Here is a 23,785-nt window from a genome sequence, read left to right on the forward strand (position 1 = left end):
CGTTGATGGAGAAAAGCGACTGCCGCCCGGCGTGACTGTCATTAACAGACACATGAGTGGTTTCCTTGGTAATCGTAGCCCATAATTACCTTCCTGCACGACTGTGGCCAGAGACATGTCACGTCAGACCACTGCTAAAGTCTCCCCTCTGTGAAGCTCATAAGACCTAATTTAATATAGTTTTCCAAGCGTGGATGAATCATACAGAGAGTATGAGGAAGTATTTCGGAATATTTCATGTTTTTTAAGCATTGAATTATTGAATACTTTGGATATTGAAATGATTCATAGGCTTTTAACTGTAGTCTAAATATGTTGGAAATTTTATACCAAAATTAAAAAAAAATACATTCTGAATAAAGAAAAGAGAGATTTTCTTTTCAGGTTTCAACATAGGATATCAATTCTTGACATATTTGTTTAATTTCTGTAACGTTTTTGTAGGTTCTGAGACCTTGATGCTTTCATTTTGTCTTTTAGAAAACAGTTTATTTTCTTATCTTAACAAGAAGGATCTGTCTCGCCTACAGTTGATACAAAACTCTGCAGCGACAATTCTGACCTGCTCTAGTAGAAGAACTCACATTTCTCCGATCCTTAAAACTCTTCACTGGCTTCCAGTTTCTTTGAGGATCGACTTTTAGAATACTGGTTCTTACTTTCAGATCTATTCATGGTCAGGCTCCTCCTTACATCACTGATCTGATCCAGCCTTACACCCCAGCTCGGGCTCTGAGGTCTGTGGATCAGAATTTACTGATTGTTCCTAAGCTTTGGAACAAACTTCCTCTCCTTCTGTGGTTGATGGATACATTTTTATTTGTGCTTTTCCCTGATCTGGGACTTCTATGTTTGTCTTATGTGTCTTGATCTTTTAAAGTATCTATTTTAACTGTGTTTTGTTTTTGATTGTTAAAGTGCTAGAAAGATCTTTACAAATAACCATTACTTGCTTACTATTTCAAAGTTATGTGCAGAATAGCCTAAATATTTTTCCTTGGGAGAAAAGAGGGAGAAACCATCATCCCACATGTTGTGTGTGTTTAAGGATGAAGTGGATTACAGTGTCACATCTCTAACTATCTCTGGAGACAGCAGAGATGTTTTCCTTCGCATTAGAGGCTGAAGGATGAATGGCTTCTTCTCATAGAGTGGTGATTGTCTGCGGAGGAGAAGAGACGAGCTCGTCCATCAGCTCTGATGACACGTTCACCTCAGACGGCTTCATGGAAGCTTTCGCGCTGATAACACACACTGAGGAGAAACAATCCGTCAACATGATTTCACACTCACTCGCTGCTTGTGTAGCGATAATGTTTATTGAGTGGAAAGTGTATTTCAAGCTACGGTACCATAAAAAACGTCAAAGTAAGATCATGTGTAAACAACAGAGCACAATGAGATATTAAAATTAATGTTAAAATAAGCTTGAATTTCCGAAAAATTACCTATTAGCTACTTGTTAGCTGCTATGCTAACTGTTGCTATTGCTAACTGTTGTTAGCTATCACAGAACTACATTCTCACGATAGAATGAATCCAAATGAATGCTTTAAAATGTCTCCAAATTCTGTAATGTGATAGATACTACCTTCATCTTTGTTGATATGTCGTTATTTATGACGGATCCTCGAGCATCTAAATGTTATTGTTGTTTAAAGTTAATGCTGTTATACTTTACTTAACTAACCCTAACAACTAGTTCACTCTTGAAAAGGACATACAAAAATACTTTTGAACTACATGTTCAATTCATTTTTATTTATTTTTTATTATTATTATAAAATTGTTTAAATGAAAATAAATGAATGTTCACAAACTGACAGTTAAGTTTGTAAACTGAAATAACTTCATCAACATTCATTTATATTTTCTCGCGGTTAAATTTCCTTCTTTTTGAATCTCTTCGTAGAACGGCTCTAGTCCTGTTTTATAGTCAAAAACTTAACCGAGTGCTCTAGTGAACCAACCACAAAAAACAAACGCTAACTTTATTAGGTGAAGAAATTAAAGTATATTGTGTAGACAGAAATTGTGAAGTCAAATTAGAAAACTGTTTTTATGTGTAAGGTTTAGTTTTCACTTGCATGTCTATTGGTTTGTGTTGCTGTTTTTGTGTGAGTGCTGGTCTGGAAAAATAAAAAACACCATGTGTTCTGCAGTCACAGAGTCAGTGACCTATTTCTGCAAGAGAGACTCAATGATGTGACCCATCACTAATATGTGTGTGTGTTTGTGTGTAAACTCAACTACTATTTCATTATTTTTTACAAACAAGATGAGTTTGTTTATTCAGACTTGTTGTTTATTTTCCACATTACAGGAAGATCAACTGCAGTTTCATGTTTCTTGTTCAGTCCTTATCTTATCTTTCTCTTGGCAGTCACACACATTGCTTCAATTTGTGCTTAAAATAGAAGATGTGAATTTGTGTGTGTGTTAATTCAAACACTTACTGGATGAGCTCATCAAAGAACTTCTTGTACCAGGACACGGACGACTTATTCTTTTTCACACCAAACCCTCTGAGTCTGCAGCGTTGGCAGAGACATGAAGAGAGTGTTTTAGTCCTAGGTTAGAAGGACCTCTGAACGTCCTCCTCTGGTCTCCTGGAGCTGCTCAGGGTTTCACAACTGAGAAGGCAAAAGTTCAACTAGTTTGATGGTTAATGATCTTTAACTGTTTGTATGTGAAGATTATTCTATTATTTTTTCTTGTAAAAGTGTGAAGGTAGATTTGTTTTGCTTATTTATTAATGAACATTTTATTGAAATATTTTATCTTTTTTGATTGACAGTAGTGTTTTGATTCAACAATATATTTGAATGAAATTTGATTTTTTTGTTCAATACCATTTATTTTTTTAAATCTGCAACTTTATTTTTATGTTGTTGTTTTTTTATTCAAGAAACTTTTGTTTAGTTTGAACTTTTCTTACTGATAGCAACTTTTTTACTTGAAAATATGTGTTTAATTCAAGCAGCTTTCTTATTGGAAATATATATTTTTATTATAAATACTTTTTTTTCTATTACATTTTCTTTTTATTGAAGAAACATTTTTTCGATGGAAGAAACATTTTTTGAAAAATCCTTTTTATTGAACTATTTTTTGATTGGAAATACCTTTTTTATTGAAGAAAATATGTTTTGAATTGAAGCTAGTTTATTTTTTAATAAATACATTTTTGAGGTTTAAGCCACTTTTGTTTGATTTAAACTATCTATTAAAGCATCTTTTTATTGAAAATATATTTTTGATTGAAACAACCTTTTTCCATCATGTTGGAACATCTTTTTTTAATTGAAAATGTTTTTTGGATTGAAGGATTCTTTATTGAAGCTGCTTTTTTTTATTGAATAATAAAGGAACATGTTCCTTCATCTGAAAGAAGTTAGAAAAGATTGTTTGTGGCTCCCCCCAGTGCCAGAATAGTGTAACTGCAATGTCGGGGAATCTGTTGCCACATATAGCAAGAGTTTAGGTTTAGAAAAAACAAGTTTTTTTTTCGGGGTAACATGAAAAAGTCTTCTTTGTGCTTCTGTGAAAACACTCACTCAAGCTTGGGGAACTCTGGTTTCCTCTCACAAACGCTAATGTATGAATGTTTCCAGGTCTGGACTCTGGATTCGTCACGCTTCCTCGTCTATCCCGCTCGGAGCGCCAGCAGCCCTCCATCTCCTTCACGTCCAACATCCACCGCGGCTCCCTCACCGATCCATCCGACGCCATCTTGGCCTCCTACTCCGCCTCCCTCCTGAACTCCGAGGAGAAACCCGCCAGCACCGCCGCCTACTCCGACTCCCTGCCCTCCCTCACCTCCCTGGACACCTTCACCTTTGACCTCGGACCGTCCCTCATGAGCGAGGTTCTGGGGCTGCTGACCTGCGACTCCGACGAGCGATCCTGGGAGCGGGAAGAAGAAGAGGAGGAGGCGACCATCGACGGGTCGGAGATGGACTCGGCCACCATCTCCTACGTCGACTCCCTCCTGAGGGAGGAATGCGGGAAAAGCCCGTCCGCCACCGAGTGGGAGGAGCCGGCGTTCCGGCCGGACGTGACGGGAGTGGTGGCGGCTTCTCCTCCCGAGCGGGTGAGGATGGACGGCGAGCGTTTTCAGAGCGCCGCGGACGCCATCGGCCGCCATTTTGGCGTCAACAATCTCATGAAGGGAAAAAACAAAATGGAGGATTCCGAGGTGATGAAGGTCAGCCAGGAGAAGAAGAAAATATCCTACAACTACCTGGAGGACGAGGATGAGATCAAAGTGTGACGCGGGACGACGAGTCATTCTTAAACTGACATTCCTTCGATGATCTTAACTCAAGACCGGCTCTTGACATACTTTAAAGATGGCGTCTCGGTCGGTGATGATGCTCGCAGGATATTAGCTTTGTGATGAATGTATGTGGAATGATTGACAGGTCGGTGTGACAACGACATGAGAAAGTGAGGAACACTAGTCACACTACATTAATGACTCAAACTACAGTTATGTCACAATTAACTGTGACGCCGAGTTACAAAACTGATTGTTTATCAAATGTAATCTTGAAATCAGTCCAAGCTAAAGTTTATGTGAAAGGATAGAAGTATATCAGTGCCATCAGAATATTGATATGTATGGATTAATGTTGAAACATTAACTGTTTTTTTTAATTAAAATGTTGATTTATTTTTCTATAATTTCTTAGAATTTGGAAATAATTGAATTGTATATTTCTATATTTAAAAGTTTTTTATTGAAAACACAAATTCAATCATTCCTCTATTTTTTTAAGGGTCAAGTTACCTTTTGCAATTATTTTAAGAAATTTAAATCTCTTAAAAATGTTGTTTACACAGAGAGTTGGATATTGTTATTCCAATAATATAAAACATATTTTTTAAATTCAATATATTTTTTAAATTTAACATCAACGACAGTCAGTGCTTTTTAACTAACCAAATTTCATATTCTAATTACAATAATTTAAAAACACATTTTCTAAATTCAATATCTTTAATTCGTAGCATTTTAAATCCAATATAAAAATGCACTATTATACCAATAGTTTTGTAAAAAAAAAAAGGCTCCAAATTCAAAATTACGTTTTTTAATGTGTACAGAAATATTCACTCATTTTGAAAACATTTGATTTTTTTTTTTTATTTAATTATTTGAAGAAAAACTTGGAACTGTAGAATTCAATTATTACAAACAAAAAAATGCTAAAAACAATAAAAATAAATTCAAAGTTCCAACCATGTTGAAATGGCTCTGATATACTTCCGTACATTTCCTGCCGTGTCATCTTCTGGCTCAGAAACAAACAAACCGTCAAAACCACCACAAGTGTAAAAAAAAAACAAGAATTTGAGCGACTCTTAAATAGCCTTCTTGTCACCGTCAATATGTACCTATTTTTATACGTGACGATATCAGCTGACCTCGTATATACACACATGTATAAGCTCCTTCAGTAAACTGCAGTTCACGTCCAGCAGCCGGTGATGGCTGGTAATAAAGATGCTTCTACTTCCTCCGAGTCCTTCTTCCATTCACTGCTCAGGGGACCACCTGTGGAGGAGGGGGGAGGGGCGGGCGACAGTTGGGGGACCTGGATCCGGGTTTTTTGGCGGGAGGCTTTTTCAGGTTCCCATCTCCGGGGGTCCCCGTGGAGGGGGGTGGAGGCGGAGCCTGGTACTTGGGAGGCTCCAGGACTTTAGGTTTAGAGGAGACCAGCGAGTCGTTGAAGCTTCTCGGTGCTGAGGGAGGAACAGACGAGGTCAGTATCTGGGAGCAGACAGTGAAACAAGGAAGACGCTGAGATCTTCATCTGTAGGTTTAGTGCGAGTCGTGACGTGTCGTGTTAGCTTCTCGTTTCCTGTGCACTTCCTGGTTGTTACCGCACTGGAAATAACGTGCGACTCCTCTCTGAAGCGTTAGTCACGTCAACTACATTTTGTACGTGGAGTGAAAAACAGGAAGCATGTGCACAACATAAGAGTCAGCTTCTGCAACAATACAAACGGAACGGTATTGACATTTTTTTTTGTTTAAATATTTTTTTCTATAGTTTTTAATGGTTCATAATCACATTGACTGTGTGTAAAATATTTAGTTTAAAATGTTCATTTATAATGAACGTATTCACAGCGGTTGTTCATTTTTGTGTTGCAATTGAACTTCCAGCCGCTAGATGGCAGCAGTCATTACTCCTTCAACTAAAGGAACAAAGAAATCCTGCAAGATTCAGGGAAGGTAACTGAGGACCAGAGGATACAGTCGACTCCAGCAGCTTTTAATCTGATGTTTGGACATATTTTGGTTTCAAAACAAATGAAAGCAGTTACGACTTCGTCAAGAGTCATGTGGTCTGTAAATTCTGCAACACCAGAGTCAAGTACTCGACAATACTACACATATATTCTTGTTACTACTGTATCGTGATCACGCCCCTCTTTTTTTATTTATTTTTTTCATCCGAGTTCCTTGAAGATGGAGGTGTTGTTGGGGTAAACAAGATTTTATCTCCAGAAAAACAAAGTGTTTTCAGTGGGCGGGGCTTAAGAACGTATTCTAATGTAAATATTTCAATGAAAAGAGAGTTTTGTACAAACACAAACATACTGATGACACAATAGAGATCCAAGATCTATTTAAGACACACTTAAATCCACACATTAGTTGCTCTTTATGATTAAAATATAATATTTTTTCAGTATTATTCAAAACATAACATATTTTCGTTTTTTCTGTGTGGCCCCGTAACAAATACCTCATGCACCGGTGTGGGTCCCAGTCTGGTTGTTGGGGACTTCAACGGTAGAGGAAAGAATAAATACTTCTATTAAATAAGAGAATCTAACTCAACCTCTGAAGGACATTATTTATTTTATGTATGATCACAGGTGCCTGAGGTTTAGACCTCAAACTTCCTGCTTGACTGTTCATTGTGTTAGTTTGAGTCACAGCTACTATGGTGATGGAGTAGATCTGCACTCACGTATCTGAGGCGGCGGCTTGACCAATACATCTGGGATCCTCTTCGCAGGGCCGGGGTTCGGTGCAGATCTGGGAGCAGGAGAAGGCGTCTGGTTTGACGCGAGAGGCGGCCAGAGTGCAGGGGCGCAGGGGGGTTTGGGTTGAGGGCCCGGAGCTCGACCATCTTTGCCCAGTATGGTCGGCCTCGACTGGACTGAGCTGCATATTAAAGCATTGATGACTCGTCTTAGCATTAGCATATAAGGCAGTTAGCATAGAAGTTAGCAAAGTGAATATACCTTTCTTTACAGAACTGCCTTCAGAACTTAAACTAAAATCATATAACAGTAAATTATCTTATTAAATCTTTATTTTAAATTGTCCACCTTTTTTACTTCATACATATTAATTTACATTTTATTTGAACATCGTATTGCTGAGTCATTATCAAAAACTACTACAGCACCTTCACAATGTTGTGTTTTCTTTCAGCAGTACATTATTAACATGGATAAAACTAAACATTTACCAGTAAATTTCACTACCCACATAAATAATTACCTTATGTCCATACTTATCTAAGGTCAGGTCGCAGGGGCAGCAGCTGAAAGCAAATATGCCCAGACTTCCCTCTCACAACAGGGGACTCGTGGCCCTTGAGCCATTTGTGGCCTGTGTCAAGATATTCTGAGGCCCTTCATTTATTTAAGTGTTTTAGGTGCAGACAGGTCAAGGAACTGACATTTTTGTTCTACGACAGATGGTCAAGGAATAAAGATCATCACATTAAATGTTATAAATTGATTTAACTTTGACTAATATTTAACAGATTTAAAAAATAAAATAGTACGGTGTTAAAAACATCGATAAACATCATGATATATCGCAATATTTTCTTTTCCACAATACTGTATCAATATTCAACAGCACTGTCTTGATTTTTATTTTTATTTTATTGAAGTTATTTTATGGTTTGTATTTCAATACAGTGTGTATAAAAAATATTCGTGGCGTTTGTTCATTTGATTCTGTTAAGTTTGTAAGGTACGACAGCATCGACAGGTACGAATAAACAATAAATTAAATATAAGATAAAAAAGATATACAGTATTGATGCAAATTAACATAAAACTACAATAAAATATGATGCAAGTTATAATTATGAGAACTAATGACACTTGTATTGTTAAAGATACTATCAGATAATGTTCCTTAACCTTCCATAAATACATATGCAGTGATGGAGGTCCTTCACCTTGACCCAGAGACAACACAAGGGTTAAAAACAGCAGCTGTACCTGTTGCTCTTGGAGACCTGCAGCTGGTTGGGGGTGGACGTGGTGGAGCAGGAGAGACTTCGACTGAGCCCCTTCTTCTCTGACAGCGAGAGAATGGAGGTTTGAGAACCACCGTGGCCCTGGAGAAGATCCGGGATCTCAAAAGAAGCGTCTAGTTGGAGACACAGAGGGAAGATCATGCTTCATTAAACAGGTTTCAGATGGTAGATTGATCGATTGACTCGTGTGAACCTTCAGGGAAAAGCTCGGCGCTGTACTGTATCAGAGGCTCCACAACAGTCACCACCTGGACGGAGGACGCCGACGCCATATCAAACATGTTGACCTCCCTGGAAAACAAATGAAAGTTAAAGTATCTTTATTTATGTCTATTATTCTGGTTGATGACTTAAAGGAGGCGCTCGCACCCTTCAGTTCGAGGCCAGAGAAGATTTGGACCCAGAACGATGGCGATGTTGCTGGGACTCATCTTGTTGACGGCCTGCTGCTCCGAGAGCAGAGAGAGGAACTGCACCAGGTACCTGACGGAGGAACGCAGGTGAACTGGCGTCCATCAAACACGCAGCTGAACATTCACACCTGAGGTTGTGGTAGTTTTCTGAAGGCAGCTTCTTCAGCAGAACTCTGAACTGCTGCAGCTTCTCCGTCATGTCCTTCTCTCTGCAACAACAACGCGTTTGTTGACTTGCATACGGTGTTGCAGTGCAAAACTCAATGACGAATTGTGAAACGAAAATATGATGTTGGACACATTTTCAAACTATGTTGATTTATTTCAGAAATCGTCATTTTGTTTCAAATTATGAAATTAAATAACAAATGCTTAAAATAAATTAAAAAACGTTTGAATTTTTTTTTTTTACAAACGCTTGAAACAAAATTAAAAAAAATAGAAACAAAATTACGAGCTCTTGGGAAAAAAGATGTGCAAGCTATTGAAACAAAATTACAAACCTTCAAAACAACAGCTTTAAACCAAATTTCAAAACCTTGACACAAAATTTCTGAAGCTTCAATTAAAATGTTAAAACCTTGAAACAAAATTTCAAAAGATTGCAAAAATAAAACGCTTGAAACAAAATCTCAAAAGCTTGAAACAAAAACAAATGCTTGAAACTAAATATCAAAACCTTACCCTACCAAAAACCTGCTTGAAAATTTGTACAAACTATTGAAGAAATTTGCAATTAAAAAAAAAAAAAAAGATTGTACAATATAATGAAATTTTAATTTAGTTTCAGAGTTTTACATTTGTTTTGCACTTCTGGGTAAACAGTAATTATCCCTATGAAGACGTCACATTAAAAACAAACACTCACCCTGCTGCTTTAAACCAGTCACTGCAGAGGTCGAAGGTCATGAGAGGCTCTGGTAACTCCCGTAGGTAGCACTTCAACGCTCCTGTAAACACACACTCGAACGTCATTGTACCTCATGTAGCGTCACGATGTTTACGTCACATTAAAAACGACTGTGCAGGAGCTACATAAGCCACTGGGTGAAGTAAAAAAAAAAGGGGGTTCACCTGCTACAGCGTGAGGCTCCATTTGGAACTCGCTGTGATCGACCTCCTCCTGGTCCAGACAGGACTTGAGTCGCTTTAAAATAGAGGCCGCCGCTGCCAGTCGAAATAAACCCTGAGGAAGTGGAAGAGAAGAAATCAACATTGAAAATAAAATGTCAGGCGATTCATTTTATATTTATTTCTGCATGGATACATATTATTAATTATTTATTATCAAAATTATTGACCGTATATCAAACATTATGGTTCAATTTGTCGGGGTGTCCAAATCAATCAAACAGGGGCTAAAATCTTTTAGCAGAAGTTACAGGCAATACATAATGTACATTTACCAGGAAGTATGTCTGATTCTGGGGACCGGTACCGGTCCGTGAAGCATTTGTTACCGGCCACACAGAAAGAAAAAAATGTTTATTTAATTTCTGTTTAATTAATTATTACTGTCTCAAAGGTTTTTTATTTTGAAAAAATAATTGTAACATTAGCAGTGAATATCAATTGGTTATGCTATCATAGTTCATCTGTGGTTACTAGAAGTAAATTAATCTGATAATGAGGAAGATCTGAGAGTAGATTGCGATACCTCCTCCCTCATGCCCGTTTTCAGCAGCATGGAAATACACTCCTGGATGGGTGCTGCGATCTCCCTCTTGCTCCGAGACAAGTGTGAGAGAAGCGTTTCCCCGTAGACCTTCTGACTGGACAGTTTCAGGGCAGGACCTGCAGGAACACGTGTGGGTGGACGGACCTTTATGTAAAGAGTGTGTCTTTAAACTCACCTTTACGATTGTTATCTTCCTTCAGTTCACAGATGTTTTTGCTCAAGAACTCGTGGGAACATTTGTGGTACTCTGCTTGTAGCTCCAGAAGCTACAGCCAAGACAGAATTATGGATTTAAAAATATATATTTATATTTAAAAAAAAAAAGAATTTGACTCACTCGGATGAAAAAATTGGAATAATCTTCTTCTTTAGTGGCGAAGTGGTATAGATCTGCTGAATACTGGTCCTGGAAAGATGGAGATCAGATCAGTGTGACCCTCTCACCTTTGACCTCCAACAGTTACCCTGATGCTCTGCAGCTTCTTCCAGGATTCTTCCACATCTTCTCTGAGCCCGTCCTGCTTGGCCTGCGCCCCGGTGCTGCTCTGACTCCTGAGGAGGACACCTGCCCTCAGTGGGTGGGTTCGTGAGGATGGAGAGACGAGGAGGACTCACTTTAATTTGGCGTTGTTCCAGTCCATGGTGAGCTTCGCAAACTGCTTCTTGTTTTTAAGAATCTCTGGTAAGTCGTCCTGCATGGAGAGAAGTGGCACAACTTGAGGAGTTTGAATGTGATCTCAGACTCTATTTTATTGTTTCATTATCTGTTAACCCTTGTGTTGCCTCTGGGTCAAGGTGAACGACCTCCCTGGCTTCCTGAAATACATATGCAGTGGTGGATCACCTTCGGGTCACCTTGACCCCGAGTTAAGGGTTAAGAGCCTTGTCACGATTACAGCTTGAGTGCACCAAAACAAAAATACTGGGAGCCTTTAGAAGATTTCATTGGTAAAAAATTAAAGGTACTGTTGAGTTAACCACATATTATTTTATATTAACATCAAGATAAAAAATGATTAGCATCTTATAAACCTGTCGTCATCCTCAGCAAATCTAACATAAAAAAGTAAATCAAAAATCATTACAAATATTAAAATGTTAATTTGCAAATTGAAAAATTTAGATTTAAAAAGGTTCAGATTTACTGTTTTTTGTATGGGTATTTAAAATGTACATATATATTACTTGACTGGTTTTTTTCTCATGTTGTCATTTTCGAGGTATTTTATTAATACACATCTTGTTCTATAGAGGACAAACATGTGTTTATGTCTTGTATAAAATGTTTCTATATTTTCTGAAAACAAGTGATCTTTGGTGAGCAGTTGGCAACATGGCTCCCACTACTGGTGACAAAACGAAGTTCTACAGCGGCTTTGTTTCTTTCAGATAATTATACATTTGTTATGGCTTTAAAGCAAGTGTTTACAGGTGATTAAAATCACCCCAATACCAAAAGCCTGGATTATCTTATGCGTTTTAAGAGGTTTCATGTATTTTCTCCTCATAATTTAACTCTATTAAAAAGTTCCATACAATAACTATGTGTTTTAATTGTTTACGCCACTGCAGTCCCATCACACAAGAGAAACACGTTTAAAAAAGCTTGTTTTGATTGTTTAATAATTTAAGCTTGTATCAAACTCAAGGCCTGGGAGTCGTTTTTATGGATGTCGACAATCGTTAAGATAAAAAGTTCAGTTTTTGAGAGGAAGTAAAACACATATCATTTTTTTTTTTAAATGAAACATTCAAGAATGAGAGACTATGATCAGAATCATACTTCCCGTCATAGACAGTTTGGTGAATATACATTTGGCGACAAGATGTTGCAACAAAGAAAAGTATAGCTTAAAGTTTATATTTGTTTTTTCTCTGAAGCCTCACCTCACTGAGTTTGTTCAGAGGCTCCAAAACTTCCTTCTCGAGCTTCACCTCGAAGTCTGCCAACATGGACGCCAGCTTCTTCTCCATGAAGCAGCACATCTCCAGGACCCTCCTGGCAAACACACACGCATGGTGACCACAGTCGAGATACTCGTGTGTCTTCTGGCTCAACTCTTTCTCCACCGTGACACACTCATGAACCATCAGGACCACGATATACTCAAACTCCTCCAGAGTCTCTCCTCCACAGAACGTCACTTCTCTGGCTGGAGAAGTACTACATATAGTTGGTTGCTCATCTTCTTGATCAGACCTGGGCAGGTGAGGCCTTGGGGCCCACATGGGGCCCTTTGAGTGTATTTATGTGGCCCTCAATAGGTGAAAGATGATGCATCTGATAGCTGAATATTTTATTTGGCGTGTATTTGTATCATTTATTTTAATATAACAACACCATAACAAAAACCAAATTCAATAAAGCTTTATCTTCAAGCTATCTCTGGTACAGAGGGAAAGTTTACTTTTCAAATTTGACATGGTCCATCTACTTATAAACCAACAATATACTGTGTATATATTACATACAACATTTGATCTACCTGACCATTAAGGGGTAAACGTATGTTCTAGATACTCAGATGCCGGAGTTTTAATAATCATTCTGAAAGGGGAAAAAAAGCATCAGAGAACAACATGTGTGGTTCTCCGTTTCCTTGTTTCGTCCAGAAGTGAAAGCAGTCATGTGATCAGGAAAGCCCAGCGAGGATGATGCTGGGTCTGAAATTAGTCACCTTATAGGAGAGTCTGCGTCAAAATCTCGCAGGTTTTCGGCCATGCTGAGAGACAGAAGCATCAAGGGCAGCTTTTTCTGTGCAGAGACACCATTTTAGAGACTCACTGTCAAACGGCGTCATGGTTACAGAAGCGTAACTACCATTCGCTTTTCATATTCCAGTCCAGTCTGGCTCTGCATGCAGGCCTGCAGCTTCTTATGGAGAACCTGAGCTGCCTTCTTGGCTGGTTCGACCCTCTGTTCCACCTTCAGTCGAGACACAAACGACCCACAAATGTGTATTTTTATTTGATAAAATGAGACGTGTACAAAGTCATACAGTGAAACATGAACCTGTCTGTGTTCATCCCATCATGACTATTATTTAGTACATATAAAAACAAAAATTCCTACCACGACCAGGTCCTCATGGAGAAGTTCTGTGGCATCCTGCGACCTGCAGGTGTGAGATTTATTATCCAGTGAATACTTTATCTATATAATGAATAAAAGCTGAATTTACTACATGATTTTTATCTATAAAATCTATCTAAATTGTGACCAGATCCTTGCATTATTTAATTGTTATGCAACAATGGCGTATAGTTTAAAACATAACCATTGTTGCATCAGTTACTTTCACAAGTGCAGCACAAACATGAGGTTTTAAAACATACATGAGCACAATCAGAGTGGTCAGCTTCAAATTCAAGGCGGAAAATGAGGTCATATGACACAAAATAACCTTGTTGGTGATGTCCTTAGTTTATTTAGCCATTCACCAAATTAAAGTTTCTACAATCTGCAGTGTTCGGATTCATGAAGATAAATAGAATTTAAATCAATTCTCACTTCTTTTAATGATTGTTTCACGTTGATTTTGATCCATGGTTACTAAATATTAAAAAGGTAAATATTAACAAAAAATAATTAAAAAAAAACTTTGTTAGAATAAATCAGATTGTGTGGTGACAGGTGACTGAGATAAACAACAATGGACTATTTGTACTTTATGTATCAGCATTTCCTCAGAAGTTGAGTTTTAAACAAGTCATGTTTAGTTTTCTTGACTCAAAGGTCGTTCGAAAAAAGCAAGTGAAAGCTTGACTCGTCGTGACTGACAGTTGTTTGGAAACTCTCTTGCAGGTTAGCTGATCATCAGCGTTGAATTGTTTTCCCTTCAGTGTATACGTTGATGTGTGTAGCAGCATAACTAACTCTTCCTCATGTCACCAAAAAAAAGGGTACTTTTAAAATTTGGTACTTTTTTATCTGCTCATTTTTCATTGTTATTGTAGATGAACTTGACTTTGTTAGTGAGTTAATCTAATTTTGTCTTCCATCATTGGACTCAGATTCATGTTCAGAGAGCAGATAACCTTTTGACACACCAATGTTACGATTCTGTGGAAAAAACATGGACAATCTCAAGGCTACAAGTCAGTTTCGAAATGTTAACTCTCACATCCATGGGTCTAGAAACTCTTTACTCTTTTAGTTTTAACAGGCTGCAAAACTACATTTACTAAACATATTACTTGAAACATTGAAGTAAGCAATACAAATGCATTTACAATCTTCTGTGAGTGTATCTTCGGACAGAATAGTGTTTAGATTGATGGCCAAGAAGTCCAGAAAGCAGCAAATCTCTATGGAGAATAAAAGTTATTGCATCTCTGCGACTATTGTATCAACACTTAAATATATTTAAGAAAGATAATGCAACATTTTAGAAAAAAATCACAAAAAGGCTGATGACGCAGTAGAGAAGCAAATCGTGTCGACTTTTCGATCCAAACCACAGGCGTGTGCAGTGTCGTCCCTCAGAACATAGAATAAACACAAATATGTTTCTTACTTTGCTGTTGTTCCAAGCTGCTTCAAGAGGCTGAGAGACTGACGCAGCATGCTAGCAGAACTGCTGATGTTCGTCAACAGAACCAGAAGGCAGGATCTTTGTATTTAAGCGTGTTCTTCTTTCTGAAATGAGTTTGAAGTGAAGGAGGAAGTTGTACATCTGAGGGGGGGAAGTTGTTTTTTTTTCCCTCCAAACACTTCACCGTTACACGGCACCACTAATACTCCATGTATAAACCGCAGATCACAATCTAAATAAAGTGAATCACTTCACTTTATTAAATTCCTATTCAACTAAAAAGGCTCATAACCAAGACCAATTTAAAAACTATAGTATATTTTTCCTTAGAATGCAGAAATTCCAATAAAAGTTGTAATCAACCTTTAAAAAATAAAGCATACACACACACACAAAAACTGCTTGGATTGTAATTTATTTATTGATTTAAAAATGATTTTCTAATTTTATAATGAAGAAGAGGGAATACTCTTATCACATTTATGACTTTTGAATTTCAAATGCCAGAATCCTGGCTTGAGTACCACCTACTGGTGGGCATGTGTAACTGCACTCCAAGTTTCCAACACATTGATGAGGAGTTCAGATTCTGATACCATTTTGATCGCTACTTAGAAAGTTAATACCGCTCCATTCTTTAAATTACCAAGACAGCAACACTTGAGATGGACTGAGGCGATGGTGAAAGTTTGGAGAAGACAGTGAGTTGGTCTCATGTAAACTTTGAGAAGGCAACAACATCAACAGAGAGAGCTGTCAGAAGCAGGAAGTGCCAGATAACGCGGGGTATTATCTGTGAAATTGATTTCTATAGTAGCATTTCAAACGCGGCTGGTACACCGTATAGAGATACTTTGCATGAAGGAGGAGCCATAGTTTGTTCCTTTATGAGTTTTAATGAGTGACAATTCTAAAATGTTTTCCCAATATTCACAGAAAATGCACTGCATCATGGCGTCTAAATAACTCGCTTCACTGCCTTCAACTTTCTACAAAACATGTGAGACCTAAAAGTAAACATTGTCTTCTCGTGATTGTTGAGATGAAACAAGAGCAGATAATGTGTAAAATATGTGACTAAGCAGACAAACTTAAGCAGCGTCAATGTTGTTGTTTAAAATGGTTGGCGTGGAAGAGTAAAGAGTCTTTCAAACACTTAGGCAAACCTGCGGCTCTCTAATTCAACCTTCAGTGAATTCCCAAATGATGCGTTTCTCTTCATCTTGCGTTGCTTCACCCGTGTTACCTTACGCTGACCACACTGTTCTGGAAGACCCGTGTCCCCTCCGGTTTCAAATTGGAGACAGAAGTTGCGGCGCACATGTGACCTGGCATCCCAACATGATGGTTCCCCTCCAAGTGTTTCTCAGATTTTCCTGCTTCCTCCCTCTCCGTCCTGTAGAAACTGATGTGCGTGTACGAGTTTTGGGATGTGGACTAGTTCTTTCCTTTGGCCTCAGTTCCATCTTTATCAGGAGAAGAAGAGGATTTTGAGAAACTAGCCATGAGGCCACACTTCATTTAAACATTCTCACCTTTCCTGAGTTCATCTCTCTTTTTGGCAGCGTCCTCCCTCTGTTTCTTGATGATGGCTAGTCTAGCCAGGTCAGCTTTGGCCTGATCAGTCTTGCCCTCTTGATGTAGCTTCATGTAGCGCTCCTTAGATTTCTGCTTCTCAATCTCCTCTCTGGGAGAGAAATCAGAACGCGCACAAAATTAATTAAACAACCACCAAACGGTGAGAGAGCCACAGTTGATGAACCCTCACCTTTCCCTGCGGGACAACTCTCTTGGAGCATTCACGTCTACCTCGGCTACCTTCTTGCTCTTTTGGGAGACACGGTTGGGGTTCTCAATTTCTATTAGACCCTGCACACCATTTCTTCTCCTGAACTGCAGACAAAAAAAACCACCAAATACTGTCAGGGATACATGAATGTGCTGCAGTGCCATGTTGGAGACGGACGCACAAAGAACTGAATCAATCAAAAAAGATTACAACGGCTTTCAGAGGTGAGAAAAGCTAATGAAGCTTGACAATGACTTTTCTGGTGGACTGGTCTTATTAGAGCAGTGTTACTGCCATGCCAAAAAATCCAATCCAACTAAACATTTTTTCTTAACTTTATGAACCATCAGTATGTGTAAATGTCTCTTGATGCAAGTGTACAGCTGCTGCATAGAGATGAACACATTTTTGGTAAATGGATTCAAATGGAAAGTTATTCTCACTATCGCTCTCTACACTCAGTGCTTGACACCAAGTCATCCATTCATCAGAACATTGATGGGAGTAGGCCGTGATGCAAGCCAGCTCAACCACCTGGAGCAGTCAGCGTTACGTGGCCTGCAATAGCAGGGTTCGAACCTGTAACAACCACCTGAGCTTTTTAAGAGGTATGGGTTACACTCAGGTGCACTGTAAAGAATGAAAATAAGGTATTAATTCAAGCTCCTGTGTGGGGATTAAAATAAGTATATATTTACCTGGAATTGACGATCATTTTTAGACCACTGCATTACAGAATCTTACAGAAAAACCATGAGTAATTTAAATGTGTGACAAAGGGATGGTGGGAAAAGGCAAATTGCTTGAGGGAAAATGCACACACTTAATAAAAAAGGGAACTTCTTAAAATAATTATGTCATTTTGTTTATTCGTTTATACTTCCTATCATCAATAGTGGAGAGTGGCATTGGATCGGGAATTGAGGCTCTGACACTATTGGCCCAGGCCAGGATCAAAGTCTGCTTTTCCATAAGAGCTTCATGATATCAACACAAACAAACCAGGCTTTGGTAGGTTGAGACAAAACAATGTGTGAGACAACATGTGAGTGACTTCATTGGTGGTTCTTCAAAACACTGTTGAGTTCAAGAGAGGAATACTTACTTCAGAATCCTCATCACTGCTACTCTCCGAATCCGACTCTGAAGAGCTTTCCTTCTCTGCAGCGGCACCACCACTCTCTCTCTGTAATTAAAAAAAAAACACACCATGTCAAAACAGGCCACAGTGGCGACAACACCTGCAGTAGTCGGACTGTTCTCTTACCTCTTCCTTCTGCGCTTTCATTTGTCTGTCAATCTCCTCTGGATTGTTGAACTGCTTTCCCCGGCCTTTGTGGCCTTTTTTTCCTAAAACATAAACATAAAATTGACGAAAATACAAACGAGAGAAGAAAAGAATGACGTGTTTCGCACTGTACGTTTAATATGTATTCAGGCTTATTTTTTTCTATTGCAAATGCTGTGACTGCTTAAATAAAACCACAGTTGTACAGATAAAGGGAAATCTTATCTCTTATTTTATACTAGCTTATGAATACTTGGAGGAATTTTGGAAGTAAGGTAGCTAGTTGGATTTAAGATACAAAAACTGGAAATCGTTTAGTGATGTTAGAGAAATGATTGTGAAACTGCAACGTCTATTAGTCATTATGACAGCTGGTTTACGGGTCGAACATCACGGTAGGATCGGAACTCGTCGCAGGTATTCTCTGCCTAAAACAAATTAGCCGTTTATTTCATGACGAATGGTTTGGATTCAACAAACGCGGTTACAAGGCGAACGTTGATCAAAGCAGTCATGTAGCGTTTTAAGGGCACATGGCAGAAGCTATAAACAGACACAAATTCGGTACAGGTTCTTCTTTCTTGTTTTTAAAAGACTTGTTGGACACAAGGCGACAGTGTTTAACGACAGAATTAGTCTAACTGTTAAAATAAAACACTTATGCGGTTGGCAAACTCCCAGCAACTCTATTGGCTAGTTAGCATGCTAAACAGTTAGCAATTGAGTTCAGCGGGATCTAGCTAACAACTAGCTAGCAACGCTTCACCTAAGTTATTAACATCGGGAACTGTCCATTGTTTATACTTACCACCTCGCGGCATTGTGAAAGGTGATCTAGAAACGATGGTTTTCAACGTAAATGTGTCAAGAAGACAGCAGGTGGTTAAATATGCTCGAAGAAAAGGCTAGCAAGAAACCCGCTTCGTGTCTCCCGCTGTCGGTGAGAAGTCAAAGCTGCAGGTCGTGCACTTCCGCATACGTCAGGATTGCGTAATACAAGGACCGCAGCGTCACATTTAGATATTTTTAATATAGATTCAAAGAATATGTTTTTGTTGTAAATTATATTTTCATATGAATAAACCGCTTTAATGATGCTGAGTTTAAATTAAAACATCTTCTGGATCAAGAATGGAAGAATCTGAATATTCAGCAAAAGTAAGTAAGTAAGTAATTTTTATTTGTAAAGTGCTTTTCCAGACCAGGGTCACAAAGCGCTTAAACAATCAAAACAATATTCAATAAAGTATATATTTTAAAGATCAAGATAAAACTGATAACACAACAGGAGTTCCAGGAAATCAAGGAAAAGCCTGAACAAATAAAAAAGATCCTTTAAGATGTTTCTTGAAGGAGTCAGAAGATCATCAAACACAGAGAGAGAGGAAGATCGTTCCAAAGCTTAGGAGCAACAGTCTGGAAGGATTTCTCTCCTCTGGTCCTGAACCGTGTGCGTGGAACCATAAGTAGATTCTGATCCACAGACCTCAGAGCCCGAGCTGGGGTGTAAGGCTGGATCAGATCAGTGATGTAAGGAGCAGTCTGACCATGAATAGATCTGAAAGTAAGAACCAGAATTTTAAAGTTGATCCTGAAAGAAACTGGAAGCCATTGAAGAGTTTTAAGGATCGGAGAAATGTGAGTTCTTCTACTTGAGCGGGTTAGAATTCTCGCTGCAGAGTTATGATGGACTGCAGGAGAGACAGCTCCTTCTTGTTAAGACATGAAAACAAACTATTACAATAGTCCAGGCGAGAAGAAACAAACGCATGGATTACAAGCTCCAGATCATGTTCCGACAACATTTTCCTAAGTTTAGAGATTTTTCTCAGTTGAAGGAAACAGTTTCTGGTCAGTTTTCTGCAGTGTTGAACAAGAGACATGTCTTTATCAAATACAACACCCAGGTTTCTCAGTTTGACAGACTGAACTAAGTCACCCAAGTACTGACTCAACCCTGGAGCCTTATCATCAGGAGCAATCACCAGAGTTTCAGTTTTGTCCACATTTAGCTGTAGAGCAGGGGTAGGGAACCTGGTCCAGAAAGAGCCGCAGTGGGTGCAGGTTTTCGTTCCAACCGATCAAGCATATACAGTTTAACCAATGAGGTTTCAGCTGAACAAGCAACACCAGACTGACAATCAACTGATTACACTCCTAAGACACCTGATTGGTCAAAATGTGTCCTCTTGAATGGTTGGAACGAAAACCTGCACCCACTGCGGCTCTTTCTGGACCAGGTTCCCTACCCCTGCTGTAGAGTGTTTTCACTTAGACATTGTTTGATTTCTAGCAAACAATTGACTAAGTTGTTCAGCCTCTGGGGCTCAGTTGGATCAAATGAGCAGTAGAGCTGGATGTCATCAGCAAAAATGTGATAAGAAACATCAGGAAATCTCTGAATGATTTTACCGAGGGGAATCAAGTACAGCAAAAACAATAAAGGACCCAGAACAGAACTTCATTACATTTGCTTTGTGACCCTGGTCTGGAAAAGCGCTATACAAATAAAAAATACTTACTTACTAACATATGAGAAACATGTAAAACTGTCTGGTTGAATTGGATATTTTCAGTTCATCAAGAATTCCCAACAAAGATATTTCAGGTCAATAACCTCAGTTTGAGGAGGCACATTTTATTGAAGTGTTGGTGGGTTTGATTGTTCAATGACTGTGAACGCAGTTTTACTTGACAATGAGTTGGAAAAAAAGCATTGTTTCCTTATCGAATAGAAGAAAAAAAAAAAAGACATTGCCGATCTTAACGGTAAACAAGTTCACTTTAAAAAAAAAAAAGTGTTTTATCCTGCTTTTGAGGAAAACAAATGATATGAAAATCAACAATCAATATGTGATGCATTACAGGGTAGCATAGTCAGTTCACATAAAACAACGCAGTGCAAACAAACCAGAAATTTGGTGCAACATTTAAAAATATACATAAAAAAAGAATGATGATATGACAAGATGTCAAAATGTTCAGACAATAGGAACATTTATTTTTAACCAAAAACAACATATTTCGAGCCATGTCTTCATTATAGTGCAATAGCCTTAATAATTTATAAAAAACTGTAAAAATGTAAAAAGTATAATACAGAAAAAAAAAGTCCTATGTTGAATGTGTTCTTTTTTGTCAGTTCCTCCTTTGAATATGAGATTTTATATCCCCGACATCCTCCTCAGATAGGTGATACTCCGTTAGCTGGAAGAGAAACAAAGAAGATATTTAGGAGGTGGAACCATAACATTCTTCTACTCGTTTAATGATCTTACCATATCCAGCAAGATTTCTATTTTGACTTTTAGAAGGTTGTTTTCCTCCTCCAGCTGTAAATTTCTTTTTTTAAGGCGCTGCACATCTCGTGCAGATCCAACTCCACCGGATTCTGGTAAAACAATCATGTTTAAATTATATACATTAAAGTGCAATAAAGCCTGAATGAAACAATGCAAAATGAAGGAGGCGGTCAAGGAATTATGCTTAAAAATCATGTGGATTTAAGTTCGGGACAGATTCTAAAATGATTCTTAATGGGTTTTTTCTTTCTTAATGTAGCATCATAAGAATACGAAAGGTTTATTGCAAGTGTTGTAAACACAACATAACGTTTTTTTTGGCGCCAGTACAGAATAAAAGAATGAAATAAGATAACACACAAAAAAGCAATAGAAAAACAGAATCAAGCATAAAGGCAGCCCTCTGCTGCACCTAATAGTGGTTCCATCACCAAAAAGATTGATAAATAGATGTATACTGTATTAGTCACACTGATAGAAATTCAAACCGGTTGAAAATGAACTGACGTCACAATATGGACCATCGTCACTTTTCATACCTGATGTCCAATTGCCATCTTCAAACTTCCATTTCTGTCCCCCAAGTGTCATGGCTGGAGGTCCAGTTTCAACGCCAAGCTCTATTTCCCTTATTGAACGATCCAACTGAAAGAAAAGAAGCTGTCAGAGGGAATATCCGTTTTCCAGTCGTTGAAAAGTTAAATATTTTAGCTGTAAAATCCAAGATACCCCTAAAAGTTAAAGGCAATACGTCAACTGTCCCACACATACTTACTAACAAGTCTTCACTCAAGCCTTTTACACACATTCAACATATAATCCAAAGAATAAAAATCTACTCTTACATGTTTGGTTGATAAGAGCTTGATGACCATCTATATATTGTATGTTATTTAAAGAAACAATGTAGCTGAACTCACTGTGTGGAGGCTGGACAAAGATGCAGACTTGCGGTCAGGAGTTTTCTTCGGCTTGAACGAGCCGCTAGAAAACAGCGGCATCTTAAGTGACCTCTTAAGATCCTGTGAAAGAAATGCACAGAAATACTCCCATTAATGAATACTTTGCTTTTTCATGCACGATAGTAACCACAGCAACAGCGTCATATGTTTGTGTAAATGCTAATGCTACATAGCTAACTCTACTCAGACGTCAGTGTTACACAAATCTGACCTTAAAACAAACCAGTTAAAGGTATCTTCAGTGGATTATTAGATTTGGCGTCACATGAGAACAATAAATAGACCATTTACCATTATAAGGACAATTAAACGACCGGGATGATGTTCGGAGTGTTCTATTGAACCATTCTTGAAACTGCGCATGTGCGACGGTTCCAAGTTGAATAAAAAGACATGTGTTATTAAACACATTCTGCAACAATTACATTTAGAATATTTTCTTAAATTTTTTAATAACTACATTTTCGGGGTGTAATGCGTGTAGTTTATTGGGACGTAACACAAATTTAAAAAAGCACCCCCCTTTAAAAGAATAATGGTATCGCCTAAACACAGTCAACAGTCTCTAAAACGAGGTTTAATGTATGTACGATGTATGTTTAAACTTTAAACGATTATTTCTTTTAAAATATCTTTAAAACATCTGTATAAATGCGTGTAATCTCGAGTAAAATAAGGGAGCCGAGACAAAATGATGAAGTTACTGAATGCATTTAAATGCATTTGAATTAAATAAAAAATACCCTTATCGCCGTGTACTTGGGTACTCCTGAATCGTATGCAACATGTCCGTATCAGACACGCATATCCGATATGAAGTTTTTTGTACTTTTTCAGTCTTTGATCGTTAAGCGTCGTGACGTAGTACTTTGATGTAAGTGGATCTATTATCACATCAACAACACGATGATTTTCATTGGCTAACATGTAAAACCGACATCAGTAATAATAAAAAAACTATACATAAATGATCATAGGCACGCAGCCCTTTCATCAGAATAACCTATATTATATGTTGTAGCCACGCCCATAGCCGCGCAGCCCCAGTGGCCTAATGGATAAGGCACTGGCCTCCTAAGCCAGGGATTGTGGGTTCGAGTCCCATCTGGGGTGGTTGGTCGTTTTTTGTAATTTTTTTTTTTTTTAGTTTGTTAAATGTCTCCATATATCGTGAGTTTAGTTTGGGGCATACAGAACAATGCGAGCTCGCCATCATCGTAGCATCAACAGAAACATCCCGTGGATCACTCGCGTTAAACATGATATCGCTGCAGGTCGTCGTCCTGCTTCTTCTAAGTTCTGCTTCATCATCAGTCCAAACCTACAGTAAGTGATATATTTTTTATTTTAAATTGACGAATGAAATTAAACTATACGCCTCATTGTTGTGCTTACACCCCTTCTTTATATGGACGATATTTTAATCTTGGTTAATATTGTTGCAAATATTGCAGATATATATTTCGTTTGCATTAAATTAATCTTCATATTATTCTTTTGTTTCTGTGCTTATTC

At 38.1% G+C, this 23,785-nt stretch overlaps 4 protein-coding genes and 1 non-coding gene across 6 annotated transcripts in view; 2 read left to right on the top strand and 3 right to left on the bottom strand.

Annotated features, from left to right (window-relative positions):
- Positions 1–5,522, top strand: part of cdc42ep1a (CDC42 effector protein (Rho GTPase binding) 1a) — an 18,494-nt gene extending 12,972 nt beyond the window's left edge. The window contains exon 3 of the mRNA XM_087784978.1: positions 3,615–5,522. Within this exon, the coding sequence (XP_087641104.1) occupies positions 3,615–4,273 (659 nt within the window). The 3' untranslated portion in view covers positions 4,274–5,522. The remainder of the gene's footprint in view (positions 1–3,614) is intronic.
- Positions 5,081–15,039, bottom strand: sh3bp1 (SH3-domain binding protein 1). Its single transcript, XM_087784977.1, has 18 exons — positions 14,912–15,039; positions 13,468–13,510; positions 13,216–13,320; positions 13,073–13,149; positions 12,282–12,393; positions 11,010–11,086; positions 10,859–10,946; positions 10,732–10,800; positions 10,570–10,660; positions 10,374–10,510; positions 9,791–9,902; positions 9,585–9,666; positions 8,845–8,925; positions 8,673–8,786; positions 8,497–8,594; positions 8,266–8,416; positions 6,990–7,186; positions 5,081–5,748 (listed from the first exon to the last, which is right to left on the bottom strand). Exons 1-18 carry the CDS (start codon positions 14,959–14,961, stop codon positions 5,549–5,551), a joined length of 1,884 nt encoding a protein of 627 aa, XP_087641103.1. The 5' UTR covers positions 14,962–15,039; the 3' UTR covers positions 5,081–5,548.
- A 289-nt stretch (positions 15,040–15,328) lies between these two features.
- Positions 15,329–18,964, bottom strand: pdap1a (pdgfa associated protein 1a). Its single transcript, XM_087784980.1, has 6 exons — positions 18,815–18,964; positions 17,986–18,068; positions 17,824–17,904; positions 16,698–16,822; positions 16,465–16,616; positions 15,329–16,395 (listed from the first exon to the last, which is right to left on the bottom strand). The coding sequence occupies exons 1-6, from the start codon at positions 18,825–18,827 to the stop codon at positions 16,367–16,369; spliced, it is 483 nt and encodes a 160-aa protein (XP_087641106.1). The 5' UTR covers positions 18,828–18,964; the 3' UTR covers positions 15,329–16,366.
- Positions 18,965–20,608: 1,644 nt separating this feature from the next.
- Positions 20,609–23,083, bottom strand: cby1 (chibby 1, beta catenin antagonist). Of its 2 annotated transcripts, none has more exons than XM_087783048.1 (5): positions 23,014–23,083; positions 22,229–22,330; positions 21,848–21,953; positions 21,285–21,397; positions 20,609–21,213 (listed from the first exon to the last, which is right to left on the bottom strand). In XM_087783048.1, exons 2-5 carry the CDS (start codon positions 22,307–22,309, stop codon positions 21,145–21,147), a joined length of 369 nt encoding a protein of 122 aa, XP_087639174.1. In that variant the 5' UTR covers positions 22,310–22,330; positions 23,014–23,083; the 3' UTR covers positions 20,609–21,144. The 2 variants fall into 2 exon arrangements, with proteins under 2 accessions (XP_087639174.1, XP_087639173.1); XM_087783047.1 differs by lacking the exon at positions 23,014–23,083 and adding an exon at positions 22,562–22,624.
- Positions 23,084–23,310: 227 nt separating this feature from the next.
- trnar-ccu (transfer RNA arginine (anticodon CCU)) lies at positions 23,311–23,383 on the top strand. Its single transcript has one exon. It is a non-coding gene; the product is annotated as a tRNA-Arg (tRNA).
- Positions 23,384–23,785: the final 402 nt, after the last annotated feature.

The sequence above is a fragment of the Callionymus lyra genome, chromosome 2, assembly GCF_982586985.1.
Source record: "Callionymus lyra chromosome 2, fCalLyr1.hap1.1, whole genome shotgun sequence".
Taxonomy (NCBI): Eukaryota; Metazoa; Chordata; class Actinopteri; order Syngnathiformes; family Callionymidae; genus Callionymus; species Callionymus lyra.